The sequence below is a fragment of the Phymastichus coffea genome, unplaced genomic scaffold (assembly GCF_024137745.1).
Source record: "Phymastichus coffea isolate CEN01 unplaced genomic scaffold, Cenicafe_Pcof_1.1 PCOF00023, whole genome shotgun sequence".
Taxonomy (NCBI): Eukaryota; Metazoa; Arthropoda; class Insecta; order Hymenoptera; family Eulophidae; genus Phymastichus; species Phymastichus coffea.
The window spans coordinates 2,409,089-2,426,079 of record NW_026706834.1 but is presented as its reverse complement, the minus strand read 5'-3'; the positions used below and the strand labels follow the sequence as shown (position 1 = coordinate 2,426,079).

Genomic DNA, 16,991 nt, shown 5'->3' with positions numbered 1-16,991 from the left:
CCGTGTCTTGTTACATCGCGTCACTTCGTCTGCTCAGTCATCTGTCAGGCAGCCGTCCACGTTCTTACGTCTCAGTATAGTTTCCGTATAGGTAGCGACTAAGCGCCACCATTCAGGTTCATGCAGCATGAAAGCGACGATGTTATCGGGGGTAATGCTGCCGACCGTTTCTTCCAGTTCCTGTCTGTGTCTTGTCCAGCGGTCACACGCGAAAAACGTGTGTTCCGCGTCGTCTCGTTCATGTCCACAGTACTTACAATTGGGTGTTCGTAGTCTGTTCATATTGTAGAGGTACCGTCGGAAGTATCCGTGGCCCGTCAAGAGCTGGGTGACGTAGAAATTTACATCACCAAATTTCCTTCGAGCCACAGGCTCAAGTCCCGTATCAATCGTCTCGTCCAGTTACCACCTCGTTCCTCTGTCCACCGACCATGCCAAATGTCAATTGTTCTGTCGCGTTCAGCGATTGCCGCGTTCTTTCGTCCTATGTTCGCGCTGCTCCCGTAGATCCTTTTGCGCTTAAAGGCCAAAAGATCCACGAGTATTACGCCAGCCACCATCAAAACAGCCTGCTCAGAGACTGTTCGTTAGGAGCAAGCGATTCGCAGTACGCTCTGTCTCTGTACCATCATCATCGTCTTACAGTATTTTTTTGTCTTCAGGGAGTCTGCCCATATTTCCGCGCCGTATAGAAGGATAGAGTGAGCTGTCGCCATTAACAGTCGTCGTTTTCCCGATCTCGATCCCGTCGTATTTGCCATCAGGCGACTCAAGGATGCTATCCTCTCTGCTGCTTTCCGTGTTGTTTTCTGTATATAGGGCCAGAAGGTCATCTTCGTATCGAGGGTCACCCCAAGGTATTGACTTCCCTCTTGGTCTCTATCTCGCATGTCCCCACCCTCATGTGCAGTATCGTCTGTATGCGTCTTCTCGTGAGAAACATCAGTTCCGTTTTTTCCGTTGCGAGTTGTAGTCCGTGGTCTGTCATCCATCGTCCGACTCGTCTCATGGTCTGGTTCAACGCCAGCTGCGCCAGCTCTGGGGACCTCTCCGTAACCACCGCCGCCACGTCATCAGCGTAGGCGACGAGGGTCACTCCGAGCGGTATCCCAAGCCGAAGCAAGCTATCGTATAAGCCATTCCAGAAGTCAGGTCCCAGTATCGACCCCTGTGCCACCCCAGCGGTGACCTGTCGCGTTACTTGTTCTTCGATCGTCTCGTACGTTATCCGTCTGTTTGTTAGGTAATCCTCCACAACCCGAAGCAGGTATGGCTGAATCCCGAAGTTGCTTTTCAGCGCCTCCAAGATATCCTTCCACCTGGCCGAATTAAAAGCATTCCTAATGTCGAGCGTAGCCAGCAACACCATAGGTCGCGCAGCGTGGGAGTGTCTGTCTAGTTCCAGAAAAGAATCGACCACCTTGTGGATCGCTCCAATCGTCGATCGACCCCTCCTGAAACCGAACTGCAAATCTGATAAACCTCCTGCGGTCTGGATCGCATCCATCAGTCTCGGTCTCAGTAGTTGTTCAAAGAGTTTACCAGTCGTGTCAAGTAAACTCAACGGTCGGTAAGACGAAGGCGTGCCAGGATCTCCCCTACCTATTGAAATAAGAACGAGCCTTGCCACCTTCCACCGGTCGTTGAACGTTCCTGTCATCAAATACGTGTTGTACAGGTCGAGGAGTATCTCCGGCCGTAGATGAGCCACAAGCCGGAGGATCTCGGATGGTACTCCGTCCGGTCCCGGTGCCTTACCCATCTTCATCGCATTCGTTGCTCTGATGAGCTCCTTAGCGGCAAAGGTGGGGGGTATTTGTGCGTCCACGTCATCCATCATGTTTGTCCTAATCGGGTGCGTCGGAAACAATCCGTCAACAATCCGTCTTGCTGTTTCGGCATCTTAAAGTTCCGATGAGACTCGGGCCCCTAGTTTCCCGGTCACAATCTTGCACTCTCTCCCCTGGAGCCGGTGCAGCCATTAGCTCTTTCGAAAATTTTCGTCCGTCGAGTTTACGTAGGTTCCACCGCGGGGGTTGATGGGTTCTCGTTCGTCTCGTTCCCGTCCGACCCACCACTTCAAAGACGATGTATTGGTTATCGCTGGCTGTGTAGTCTTCAAACACCCGCCATCCTCTCAGCCGTGGCAGAATTCTGTCCGATGTCATCGTGACGTCGGGGATAGAGTCACCAACACCTGGCCGTCTGTACGTCGGCGTATGTCCTGTATTTACCACTGCTAGATCGAGTCTTGCGGCCATTTCCAGCAGTAGTCGTCCGCGTCGATTCGTTTCTTTCATTTCCCACTCGGTCGCCCTCGCGTTAAAATCCCCCGCAACGATGACATCCCCGGGCAGGTCCCTGACCCCGTCTTCTAGGAGTGCCACCTTTCTTTCGAACTCCATCGCGGTGCAGTTGGGTGTCAGGTAGACGCTGAGATAAGTGACAGCGCCAACTGTGACCCAGACGTAGTCGTCCCCGACACCGCGATTGGAGACTCTAGATTAGGTGCCGCCCCGTACCCAGATAGCAGTGGTCTCTGTCTCGTTTGTAATGTATGTCTGGGTCGTCCTTCTCCTGTATGGTTCACTCAGAATCAGGATGTCCACGTCATATTCGTCGGCCATCTAAGGTAGGAGCATGTCTGCAGTCCTACTTCGATTCAGGTTTCCCTGAATTATTTTGTCCGTCTTCTGATCCGCCCCCTGCACTCCTCCAGCGCGGCCCGGAACACGGCTCACCTGCCGCCTCCGGCGAGGTGGGCGACGTCCCCGTGCCCGGCCTCGGAGCTCAGTGGGCAGACCGGCTTGTTTTGGCATTCGGTCGCGTAGTGTCCGGATGTGCCACACTTGCGGCAGCATTTCGTCCTGTCCTTGCCTGTGCATTCAGCTTGTACATGGCCGAAGCCAAGGCATCTGTAACATTTTGTCACCGTCAGTCGTTTCCGAACGCGGCAGTGCACCCAGCCAATTCCGATCCGATCACGCCGAAGCAATGCATCGGCTTCCCGCGATTCTAATTCGCAGACCGCCATATACTGCTCAGCGCGGTTTGGACCGAAAATGTGGACTCGAAAGTCCGTGTTTCGTCCCGTTTCCCGTCTGAGCGCGTCAGTCACGTCTTTCGGAGTCGCAACGCAGTCTAGATCCATGATCTCCAATTGGACCTTGGAGGTCATGGCCCTGACACTGCCCGCTTCCCCGATCGAGTCTTTGATCTGTCGCCCAAACATCTCACGTCAGTCCGGCTTGTCTGCGTCTACCTGTAGCTTCAGAAGACATAAGCCGTTCTTCGTCTTCCTCAGGGTTGTCATCTGCACGTGGCTCTCCTTCGAGACGATCGTCGTCCGTATTTTCCGTACTATGTCAGAGTACGTCGTGTTGGTGCCCGGCCTGATCAGGACAGTCAGACCCCTTTTCCGGTGGGCCGGTCCCACTCTGTCAGGCCGATTCTTTACGTCCGTTTTCTTTTTTGTCTTGTCTGATCGTTTTCGTGTTACCGTCTGCCAGTCTTTGGTCGGTTCGATCGTCGGTGGCCTCTTTTGTGAGGGCTCCGGCGTGGTTTCAACCGTCGAACGTTTTCGTTTCGTCCGTGGCGTTTCTTCGTTATTCGCCGCTGTCTTGTCTGTATTGTTGTTGTCTTGGAAACGGCTTTCCGAAACTGTGTCCGATCGCTTGTGCAGCGCGATGTCCACAGTCTCAAGAATTGTCTTAATTCCCGTCTTCACTGTCATACTCATGTTCTTTGTATGTTTGCTGCCTTGGCCATTTTCGTCGCCGTCTCTTGTATGAGCCGCAGCAGTTCCATCACGTCTCGTGTATCGTTTGTTATTGTCGGTGTTCGTCCTGTCGTTGGTTCTTGGCTGTCAGCGGCAGAGGCGTAGCTCACCCCGCTGCCGCCGCTTGACACACTGTCCGTCCTCTGTCGTCTCGATAAGTTCAGTAGGTTCGTGTCGTTTTTTCGTGTCTTTTTCCCCATTCCCGTGCACAAAGTGCGGCCCTCAAAAATCCGTACCGCTACCCGTGGCCACCGGGGCTTTCACCCGATCGGAACCCGGGGTAGATTCCTCCTGAGAAGGAGTTACCACTTGAGGTACATTAGTGATTTCATTGTGCATTTTCATAATTTTGTGTCCCGTTATGCTAAAGGTCCCTCGTGATCGCAACTGCACGAACCCCGCTAGAACGACGCGCGGTCCCTGAGGTCCCCTCTCCTGTGTGTTTACCCTGTGTGTTCAGTGTTCCTCCCTGTAGTGTGTGCGTGTATGTAAGTGCCCATAGGCGAAACCGGGCTTCGTTCACGGGGAGAGCCCGTTTAGAGAGATCCCCTTCACTCGCTATCGGGCGGCTCCCTTTATGGGAGTCCCCGCCCATTCGCTTTTCGGTAAGACCCGTTTATAGGGTCGCCGAGCATTCACTTCCCTGGTTTGCCAGAAGGCGTGTGTGTGTGAGTATTTGCGTAGTGTGTGTGTGTGTGTGTGTATGTGTATAAGTAATTAATGGTTGGACACATCGGCAGAATATCATTATCTTTTGCGTCATTTGTGAGCCATATCTTCCTCTTGGCCGTGTCCGTTATGGCGTTGCTGCTCAGAGCATTGACGCGACGGACAACGTTTCCACCGGGCACGTCGTGGACGTTGGAAGCTAGCATTTGCCCAGTGAGGTGTTACCACTTACTGGACTAGCCCGTCATTATTATTATTATTATTATTATTATTATTATTATTATTATTATTATTATATTACTATTATAATTTTTGTTATAGGTAAAAATACATAAAAGAATATCAATACTCGAACTTCATTTGTAATTAAAGAACACGTTGTTATTGAAACGGAATTGTATATACATTCATTAGTTTAATGAATGGTATCATACATTCAATGATAATACCACAGATAAATGTCTTTCACTAATAAAAGTTGTTGACAATATGTGCGAATCAATATATTCTTTTTAGATTGTTTTCATCGAGAGTTTACCTTAGCTGCCTGTGTTATTTTTTCGGCAGTGAGTGAGTGAGTTCTGTGGGTATTCTAGTTCGATACCGGAAAGTACGAATAGTACGTCTTTTTGTTTGTCAGTGGTATCATACAGTTGTAGAAAATTTTCTTTCGTGATTTTATATAGTGTAACAGGCTGCCGTTTAACCTTTAATCCCTATTGAATATATCTATTCGTATGGTCAAACGACGCCGTGTTATCTATGTGCTGTAAGCACACTAACTCACCTTGTCCCGGTGTGCGCCTGCGCCGAGTTCTCTTACCGATCGAAGTTGGGTTCTCGATCTCTCCACTAGGGGCGTTGGCGCGCTTGCTTAGCAGCGCTCCGTCGGCCACTGCTGATAACTCGGTTGGCGAGCCGCTTCTTATGTTGCCTACGCGATTCGTGCTAAACTACCGGCGTGTTCGAATTAAACGTAAACAACAACACCGATTTCGAACAAAAGGAAGACAAAATAATACGATCGTTACGTGTAAATCACTGACTACTTTATTTACTTAAAAACGTGTATAAGAGAGGGATTCGCCGAGAGACTTTCGCACGCTATTTCGAATAACGATATAATCGGGGAGAGAGAGAGTGAAACTCGCGATCGTCTCGGACTATTCGCTCGCACGCTTTTAATATTTTTGCCGCGCACGCTGCGCGGGATCGCACGCCAATACAATATATAGTGCTGTGCACCTACCGCGGAGTTGTCGGGAATACGGTGGCCAACCGTATCAAATTATACTCGTTGCTGTTACTGCCTCTGCGTCTGTTGCTCCTCTGTAGCTGTTAAGTGACTCGCTGTTGCTGATGTTCTCGTATCTGTCGAGATCACGCACGTTGATCAGTGCTGGCACTCGGTACTCCACGTTCACTATCAATACACTTGACTCCCTGGATCTCACTCAGAAATTCGCACACGCAGTTGTCTCTCACTCGTAATCTAAATGATGCAGCCGGACTGAATGTCACAGTCATACTGGCTAGCTAACTCTCCCCTCCCGGTCATTGCCCCTAACGCGCCCTCTCTCTCTCTCTCTCTCAAACCGATCGCGGCTGTTACGCTCAGCCGCTTAATAACCCACGCGAGTCAAATCGATTTTCGGCGATCGTTGCAATAGATTTACATTATTCAATTTCAAAGTGAATAAAAGTTTCTATAAGTAAAACATAATTAGTTTAAAAGTGATTATATTTAAAATACGTAAGTATTCTATTCACTTTTTGAACATCTTTTCAGTAATTATTACGTTTCATATAAAATGAATAAATAAACTTTTGTAATTTTGCTTCTTCAAATTAAACTCGATACCGCTCAAGAGGCTCGTCTAGAAAAGATACTGTTTTGTTTCGTCTTGTTTTGAAAATTTATTGTAATGAAAAAAAATTCTAATTTTTTTTTCTAAATTCCTTCAGAAATAAAAATGTTTAGACCAGTACAGTCTCTTGTTTAGCGATTTCGAGAGTAAGAATACTATCATAATAGTTACTTATCATTCATTTTGGGTACGACTCCTACACAATAGGCCTTATATTCTCACCAGAACAAAAAGTATAACCAATTAAAAAATGATTATTTAAAGTGTGAAATAAATTTTGAACTAATATGAGTTCGCTGAAGATGCCATCCTGTTTTCAAAGCGAAAAAACACGCGATTTTCGGTGATTTTTTTAAATGAAGTTAAAAACTGTATTTATTACAGAAAATTGTTGATTCAAAAGGGTTTGTCGAAAAATTATTTTAAAGAAAATGGCGGCCATTTTATGAAATAACGTGGTTTTTGGAAGACTCAAATTTTCATTTTGCTTCCTCCCAGAGAAAGCTTTATAATAGTAACATTTTCAGTTAAAACTTCATAGAAGTAAGTTTGAAGGTGTTTGGAAGTCGAATCACGTATTTTTAGAAAATGTTTGGGCCTAGTCGAATTTAGTTTAAAAGATATAATGTTTTAAAAAAATAAACTCTTTTTGTGAATAACAAAGTTATGGTTACAGCTAATTGTAAGTAAATTTTATTTTAGTGAAAACATAAAAATTTTGTATTCTTTCAAAAACAATTTGTATGATTTAAATATATTAATTTTTTTATCTAAAGAATGGAAAAACCATTTTTCAAGAATCGAAAATTCACTATAAATCAAAAACGTGTTGATAAAATCAAAATGGACTCTTTTCACGCATTCGGGATAGAAAAACAAAAGTGGATACCAAATTTATCGATATCCGATGGATAGATAAAAAATGGTATACGTACATACACACACACACACACATCCATATGGACATTTTCTAAAAACACGTTTTTCGAACTTTAAACGAAGTTTTTTTATGAAGCTGAAAATTTTACTTTTACAAAGCTTCTTCTACGAGGAAGCAAAATTTTAAGACGATTGCTTTTACGATTTTCAAGATATCTTGGTCACCGAAAAACAACTCTAAAAAAGACAGATTTCCTTAACATGGCTATAATTCCCTTAATTTACAATATTTTTCAATACCAAAATTCACGAAAGTTTTTCAATATATCTACTTTAGAACCAACAATTTGCTGTAAGCATAAAAACAGTTTCAATTTCTCAAAACGATCCACGAAAATCGCGTGATTTTTCGCCTTGCGACTAGGCATAAACCATGATTAGTATATTACGCATTAAGGGCGGAAAGAAGGCGATTACAGACGAGTGTGAAAGTTGTCACCCTAGCGAAGTGAGAGTGGCAATCACTCATTATAACCGTTTTCTTTCCACCCATTATGCACACCACATTTTTTGTCTAATCTGCACAGTAAGTGTATTATTACGTACGTGTAAATGTGAGTGTTATTATAGCACTATTTTCCGCTCTAGAGCGGAAAAGAGAGCCCTAGGATGGAAATTTTTTCCTTTTTTGCACTTTTTCGCCCGTAAGTTTATTTTTCGCCCAAGGGCTCATTCCCCCGCCCTTGAGCGACAAAGTGCTATTTTCGGTCCGATTTACATGCATATAACAGCATACATTCGGTGGAGGCAGGGCAAAAAGATTGTAACGGTCCTATCTATGAGCTAGTTTATTATATCACTGAATCACCGCAACCCGTCAAACGCATCTATCTGTTTACTCAAATCAGCACATTAAACGGCGCCACCTCACCGATTATTTGATTGTATTCGTACAAGAGTCTAATTTTATAACCAAAATAAGGAGCGTGACGTCACAAAGTAAAAGATATAGATATAATGATTTTTGTTATTTAAGAAAAATATGTTAATTAGAGATAAATTTGATATAACAAAGCATTTCTTATATAGATTTTAGTACGTAGATTTAGAATACGAGGTGTCTTCAAAAAGTAAGGTGACTATTCAAATTTCACGAGCAACGTACTTTCGATTATCGATTTTTTTGTTTTGTTATGTTAGTACACTCTTCCCGAACATCTGTACCAAGTTTCAAGTGTATAGCATTTTTTGTTTGGTTGTGAGAGGCGTAAAGGTTATAAGTGTTTTGCGTGCTCGGCGATTTCTTGCTATCGAAAAATATGGATCAAAGTATTTGCATCAAATTTTGTGTAAAAAATAAAATAAAGTGCTCCGAAACACTTGAAATGTTGACGGTGGCATACGGTGAAACTGTTCTGAGTAAAAAAAATGTTTACAAGTGGTACAAACTCTTCCAAGATGGCCGGGAAGATGCCAATGACGAGCCTCGCTCTGGACGCCCAAGCACGTCAACAACTGATGAAAACGTTCAAGCAGTGAAGAAAATTGTTCTGGAAAATCGTCGAATCACTATCAGAGAAGTTGCTGAGGATGTTGGTATATCGCTTGGCTCGTGCCATGAAATTTTTTCTAACGTTTTGGGCATGAGACGTGTGTCAGCGAAGTTTGTTCCGAAATTGCTAAATTTTGACCAAAAGAACCGTCGCATGAGCATCGCTCAAGAACTGTTGAATGACGTCAACGACGACCCAGATTTACTCAAAAGGGTCATAACTGGTGACGAATCATGGGTATATGGTTATGATATCGAAACCAAAGTCCAATCATCCCAATGGAAGAGCCCAGATGAGCCAAGACCGAAAAAAGCACGCCAAGTTCGATCAAATGTCAAAGTTTTGCTCACTGTTTTCTTCGATTACCATGGCGTGGTGCATCATGAGTTCTTACCATATAGACGTACGGTCAATAAACAGTATTAATTATCTTGAAGTTATGCGCCGTTTGCGAGAAGCAGTACGAAGAAAACGCCCAGAATTATGGAAAAATAATTCATGGCTCTTGCATCACGATAATGCCCCTGCTCACTCATCTTTGCTTGTGAGAGATTTTTTGGCCAAAAACAACACCACAATCATGCCTCAGCCACCATATTAACCGGATTTGGCCCCATGTGACTTTTCTTGTTTCCAAAACTAAAGAGACCTATGAAAGGACGAAGATTTGCAACGATTGAAGAGATAAAGACTGCATCGCTGGAAGAGCTCAAGGCTATACCAAAAAGTGCTTATAGTATGAGAAGTGCTTTGAGGATTGGAAAAGCCGTTGGCATAAGTGTATTGTATCTGAGGGGGATTACTTTGAAGGGGACAACATAAATATTGATAAATAAATAAATATTTTTTCTTAAATATACAAAGTCACCTTACTTTTTGAGCACACCTCGTATAGTCATACGAATTGCGTTTAATTATTAAATAATAATGAATTTTACTATGCAAAGTTAATTTATTCATTACACTAAAAATTTGAATTATTAGAAAAATGTAAATAGTCCAAATGTAAAATGAATAAGAAATGAACATGAGAAAGAATTGGTTTCATTAATAACAGTTGAATAATAACTGTTATTAATAAATAAACAATTAATAATTTATTTAAACAATAAGTTGTATATAGAACAGAAGCGTTAATTTTATACTTAATAATAACAACTTTATAATTTACAAATCTTAGATAACACAGGTCAACATGATTTATATCGCACGAACATGAGCAAAATATTCCGAAGGTTTTTGAGGCGCTGAAGACGAACCTGGCATCAAAAATGCTCTATCACGTCATATTTTCGAGATATTCTAACCTAAACGTGCGAAAAACACGTATTTATGCTATTTTAGAAGCTATATTACACCGCAAAAAAATTTTTTTTACTGAAAACTCACAAGACCATCTGAAAGTATTGCTTCTGCCCTTTCCAACGCATTTTTCAAATTTAACAAATCTTTTTTTTCGCGGAGATATCATCGAATGAAGTTCACCACTTTAGCGATTTCATAACAACAGTACAAACAATACAAATATGATAGCCCCACGAAAAAGTCATATGTGAATAAAGTGCAAAAGGTAATACCATTACATTTATGTTTTTGGGGTTGTTGAATCCCAATCCACGATTCATTTAACCCGATTAGCTCAGGGGTCAAAGTTAAATCAAGGTCAAATCAAGATTATCCCATTAATGTTGGTCCAGGTACTGTTTCTATAGGATTTTGAGGTAGCTGAATTCGAATCTACGGTGTTTGACCAGGTCAACTCAAAGTCAAGGTTAGGTCAAGGTAAAATCCAAAAAATACATTCAATGAACCCGAATTTAAGGTTTATCTGACCAATAACCCCCTAATATTTCTATGGCAATGTTAGCAACCCCCTAATAAACCTTTAATAACCCCCTAATATGAACTATGCCATGAACCCAATGGTAATCCTATCAACCCCTTAATAACTCACCCCCCTAATAACCCCCTAATAAGAACTATGCTAATAACCTCCTGATTACGCAATGACAGTGCTATCTCCCCCCTAGTAACCCCCTAATAACCTCCCTAATATGAACGGTTCTATGAACCCCTTAATAGCGTAATGGCAATGCTAAAATACCCCTAATGACTCAATGGCAATCCTATCAACCCTCTAATAGCCCCCCCCCCTATATACTTCCCCCCTAATAACCCTCTAATATGAATTAAGCTAATAAGCCCCTAATAATGCAATGAGAATACTAGCAACCCCCTAATTACCCAATAGCAATGCTATTAACCACATTATGTCATATTCTTCAATGTTATCAATTTTCTAATTGTGAAATCGTTTCCTTTTTTAGTCTAGGCTTCTGGTTGCTCACTTTCTCTTATGCTGTAGACCATCATCTTCATGTTTAAGAGCCCAGCAGTAGTTACCTAACATATTAACATTCCATCTACCTGGATACCTTCTTTCCATCTCTTGGATGTCTTGGTAGAATCTTCCTCCTTGCTCCTCACTTGGGGTTCCAAGATTCTCAGGAAAAGAATCTAAATGAGAATTCAGGAAGTGTACTTTTAAACTCATGTTACAACCCAACTCTTTGAAACTCGTAAGCATATTTTGAACGACTACGAGATAATTTTCTACTTTTCTATTTCCCGAAAATCCTTCTACAATCGCTGCAAAATTCACCCATGCAGCCTTCTCTTTTCTTGTCATCGTTTGTTGAAAATCAGCCGATTTCAAAAGATATCCGGACCTGTGAAAATACCTTCCTTTATTTTTGCATTAGATAATCCTGGGAATTTATCCAATAAGTAGTGGAAGCATTTTCCACTCTGATCAAGGGCTTTGATGAATTGCTTAATTAATCCTAATTTTATGTGGAGGGGAGGTAAAAGTATTTTTTTTGGATCACACAAGGGTTTTTTGAGAACATTGTGTGATCCTGGCTTCAGAGACGTGCGAAGTGGCCACTTAGATTCTTCCCAATGACGTGTAGTAGCTCTACTATCCCACAAACAAATGTAACATGGGTATTTGGTATACCCCGACTGCTGTCCAAGAAGTATAGTTATTACTTTCAAATCACCACATATGAGCCATTTATAATCTTCATATTTAATTTTCTCAAGAACTATCTGCATATTCTCGTAAGATTCTTTTAGATACACTGAATGGGCGAGTGGAATCGAAGCATATTAATTTCCATTGTGAAGGAGGACAGCCTTCAAACTTCTTTTAAAAGAATCGATGAAGAGACGCCATTCAGTAGCGACGTATATCAAGCCTAATTTTGTCATTAAACCAGTCACGTCATGACAGTAAGTCAATCCATCTTTCTCTGCGAAATATCTGATATATTCTTGCTCTCTGTTTCTGTACGAAGAAAAAGTTGTTTTTGGCGCAAACAGATTCATTTCTTTCAACCTAGAACCTAACAATTCTGATTTATTTTTTGGCAGGTCCAAATCTTTAACCAAATTATTTAGAAGAGCTTGTGTAAACAATTGAGAACTTTCGGTTGCATCGAATTGTGCACTATCATCTGACTGCGGATCTTCGTCGTCCACCTCGATATCATATATTTCGTCTGGGCTTCTGGAAGTAGTAGGTAAACATTCTAATTTCTTTAGGGGTAATGATTTCTCACAGACAAGAGTCCCCCGTAAAACTGCTTTATTAACAGATGAGACATTAGGATACAAAATTGCAGATTTATTCTTATTATTGAAATCTTTCAGATCAATAGAACAAAAGTAACAGTCATTATGGTCACGTGGCTCACGCCAGATCATCGGAGAACTGAAAGGCAATTTTTGCGAAGAGTCGTCTTTATTCCAACGACTTAATATTGTATGGCAACTTACACAAATTGTGTTTGGCACCCAAGATTTATCTACATTCACGATAAAATAGCCGAAATAGTTTTTGTAAGCAGTTTCGATTGAAGGCGTAATGTTTCTCCTTTGGTTTTTAGTAGCATAAAGTCCACATACGTTGCAGAACTTGTTAGGATCGTTCATGCAACTCCGGGGAGACATTATAAAATCGATCTCAGGAACACGAGGACGATGAAGATTACTAGAAACTTCAACTGGGATTCTCAACTATCCTGAAAGGGACTATCGAGAAAATGCCGCTCGATCGCAAGAAGTACGCCGAATCTTTCAACTATCTTGAAAAGGACTGTTGAAAAGATGCGCGTAAGGTGGACCAAAGCAGAATTCTCAACTATCCTGAAAGGGACTATCGAGAAAATGCCGCTCGATCGCAAGAAGTACGCCGAACCTTTCAACTATTCTGAAAAGGACTGTTGGAAAGATGCGCGTAAGGTGGACCAAAGCAGAATTCTCAACTATCCTGAAAATGCCTGTTAAAAAGAAGTGCGTATGATCACCAGAAACCGGACTCACAACTATCCTGTTGTGAAAATCCCGCTTGATCGAAAGGAGTACCGTTTGCCTTTGCACTATTAAGGGGTTGATAGGATTGCCATCGCGCTATTAGGGGGTTCATAGCATAGTTCTTATTAATGCGATTATTAGGAGGTTATTAGGGGTTGATGGCACTGCCATTGTATTATTGGAGGTTGATAGGATTGCCATTGGGTTATTAGGATGTTTATAGAATAGTTTATATTAGGGCGGGTTATTAGAGGGTTATTAGGTGGTTGCTAACATTGCCATAGAAATATTAGGGGGTTATTGGTCAGATAAACTGGGGTTATAAATTAAATTCGGGTTCATTCAATGCAATTTTTTGGACTTTACCTTGACCTAACCTTGACTCTGAGCCGACCAGGTCAAACGTACCCCAGATTCGAATTCAGCAACCTCAAAAACCTATAGAAACAGTACCTGGACCAAGATTAATGGGATAATTTGATACATATGTTCTACAATATGTATCAAAATCATCAAAATCGGTGAGTTCGGGTTGGGTACCTTTCCTTGTTAGTAACAACCGGTAGTATTTGGTTACATTTTTTTTTTATTTATTTATCTCTCTCTTAATTTTTCCGATATTCATCGACATTCTCATAATAATATTTTTTCAACGTCTCTTTGTTCGAATTGTGGTTGTTGGACAGCACGAAAAAAGGAATATCTGCATTCTCAAATAATATTTTATAAAAAAATTTTTGTTTTTCATTTAACTATTTCCATGATTGTATGTTTATTTTGCCTTTGTTTCATTGATATTTTCAGCTTTTTACAATCGAACAATCATTGTCTCTTTTCTCGATTTTCGTGTGCATACTCACTCTATTTCTCGCAGATAGCAAGCGATTATAGAATAGCTCGGATCTATTCAATCTCACGTAATTAAGATTAATAAAAATATTATTTGACGAGTCAATTGGAGAAGAATCTTTGATTTCCTTACTATTATTTTTTCCGAAACAATTAATCACTTTATTCTTTTAATATCTTTAAAGAAAATTCTAAGACAACATTCTTAATCCTCTGCTAAATTAAACTTTTAAAAAAAATATAAAGTATGTTATACATTACCATGCATGTTTTCGACTTCTCTCCAATAAAACTATCTCTTAAAACTTGAGTTAATTTACTGGCTCTAAATGGTAAGTGGGTACCTTTTCGGCCAAGTGCTCTAATGCATTCTTTTAATGCTAGCAAGGATTTATTTATTTCAGCTCCCTCCATTCCTAGAGTAACAATATAATATTTAGATTGGGTATTTTCAAGCTTATACACATGTGACCCGTGTTGTTTATAAAAAGTTAATTATATATAATATTATAGTTTAATTTGTAATGCATCATAAAATTAGGATCTATTTGGTTATAAAACAAATATTCAGTTACATCAAGTTTTCAACTGTTTAAGTGATACATAAACTTTATTATACAATCTGATTCAGAAACATTGAATGAAAATTATATCACTGGATTTGTCTTAAAAAGTTATATAAGATGCAATTGAAAAAAAATTTTTAAGTTGAATAGGTAATGAGATAATTGGCATAAGATCAGCTAATGAACGACGGCCGTTACTAGGTAGAGCCTCGCGGCGAGCAGGAAGCAGTTCTTAATCGCATTGATGAAAGACATGTAGTTAGCTGCATAATTTTTTTTTATTCTGACGTATTTCAACTTGCTGCATGTAATAAAAAGTCTTGCTTTTATTTATTTACTTTCTTGGAATTAAAGAGAAGTTTACAAAACCATTTTTTTTGGTTATCTTTTATTCATGAGTTTTCTGTATGTGCGTTAACTCATAGTTTTTTACGATTTTGCAGATAGTCTGCTCAGATTTGGTACGCACGATTATCATTGTAACACAAGTATGGCTTTTTACTCACAAGACTGTTACATTTAAATTAACAAGTTTATTGAATGTAGAAGAAAATTAAATGATACCATTCATAAACGAGTTACATAAACCAACAAGGAAGCAATCCATCAATGCAGTTGGCAGCGTATTTGTTTTTGTTCTACGTTCGTTCCACAAAATCCGTACATTTAAATTCAAACCGCAAGTTTTCTCAGTAAATAGAAGCGTCGCGTTTTATAATCTGATAACAATAACTAATTTCGAATTCTTGCAGTTCGAAAGAGCTTGAGATTGACGTTTTTCAACGACAGTTAATTGAAAAGGAAGGGGGTTTGGGAGTGTCTGATCTCGTAGGGAAAGAATAAATGAACTCCAAGGTATGGACTTAATTTTGATACTATTTCTTCGGATAAATAATAGAAAGAAGAGAGAGAAAGACGATCGAACATCGAGGATTTGTCGTAATACATTAGGTCTCTGCTTATCTGTGTCTGCTATATTTACGCCTGATTTTTAAAATAATTTAAGTGGTAAAAGCTTCAAATAAAAGTTATAGCGTATTAAATTATCTGCCAAAAAAATCAGCACTATTCTAAAATCATTAGTTTGCTTGTAAATTGATAAAGACACGGAATGAATTTAACTACTATTTGTGTTTTTTTTATATCTTTTCAGGTTAAAAACTGATCATCGTATTATTACTATGAATTATTATAAAATATTCAAAATGTTGCAATACAGATATTTAAATGTTTATTAGAAACAAGTAATAAATTGTCTACAAAATTTTATCTTGTAAACGTTAAAAAAATCAATTGCATAATGTTTATCCGAATTCAAAAGCATGTGGAGTTCAGCGCTCTCGTTATTCAAATGTTTATAACTGTAGTTGATATTAATATTGTAGCTCACGATGGTCGTTTTTACTAGTTGAATTATATATAACATATACGTCAGCCGAGTTCACTGATATTGTATTGTACCTCAGGTGGGCAGAAAGTAACCGAGAATGAGCAGCACGGGAGTACCGTCGACGTTTCAAGAGCTTGCGCGAGAATATGCTTACTGGCAACACCATCGTGGTAACGGAGCGTGGTAGGCTACGATATACCAGCAGTATGGCCGTGCGAAATCTGGACGGTGATAGCACAACAGATCTGCGCGACGCCCTTCATAATCCTGTTATGCAAGCGTTTGCCGAAGATTCAACCAATAGCTTGCGCAACGTCACGTGTGATATATGAGTCAATTTCAATATGAGATGCTCGTACACCACTACGCAAAGGATCATGAAGGATGATGGCCAACATCCATATCACTACCAGCGCGTCCAGGAGCTCGGTAAGTGTGCCACGAAATAAATTAGTTCGTCAGTGCTTTAAAGTAAAGTTTTGAATTTTTTTAATATTTGGCACATTGATTGTTTAAATTAAGATCATATCTTGAGCCAAATAAGACATCAAAATATTATTTAATTATCAAATTATGGATAATTAAAAAAAAGTTTTTCTTTTTTTTTTTAAATGCTATATCTCGGAAACTATCAATCGGTACGAAACGGAATTTTTCAAAATAAGTGGACAAAATAGTATTGTAATTAAAAAAATACATCATAATTATTTACTGAATAATAAAATAGTTATATAATAAGTAAATAAAATCAAATATAACATTTATTATCGAAATGGGCAATATTTTTTCAAAAGTATTATTACTAATCAATTCTGTTGACAAATTTGCACAAGAAATTAAAACGTATTAATTTTTATTGAAGCTAAAGTTATTAGCGATCAAAGATGACGCAGGGTATGATATATATTTCATCCTGGCGGATCGTCGACGTTCTCAATTGTCCCTCAGCAGCATTGAACGTTTCGGTAGTGACCGTCCCCAACAATTACTGTGTCAAATACAAAAAAACAAAAACTTTACTCCAAAGCACCTACAAACTTATTTGTTATATGCCTATTACCT

At 40.1% G+C, this 16,991-nt stretch overlaps 1 protein-coding gene across 3 annotated transcripts in view; it reads right to left on the bottom strand.

Moving 5' to 3' along the window:
- Positions 1-16,991, bottom strand: part of LOC131675475 (kinesin-like protein Klp10A) — a 929,209-nt gene that overhangs the window by 350,061 nt on the left and 562,157 nt on the right. For all 3 annotated transcript variants that reach the window (XM_058954469.1, XM_058954468.1, XM_058954470.1), the window contains exon 8: positions 14,235-14,389. In XM_058954469.1, the coding sequence (XP_058810452.1) occupies positions 14,235-14,389 (155 nt within the window). The remainder of the gene's footprint in view (positions 1-14,234; positions 14,390-16,991) is intronic.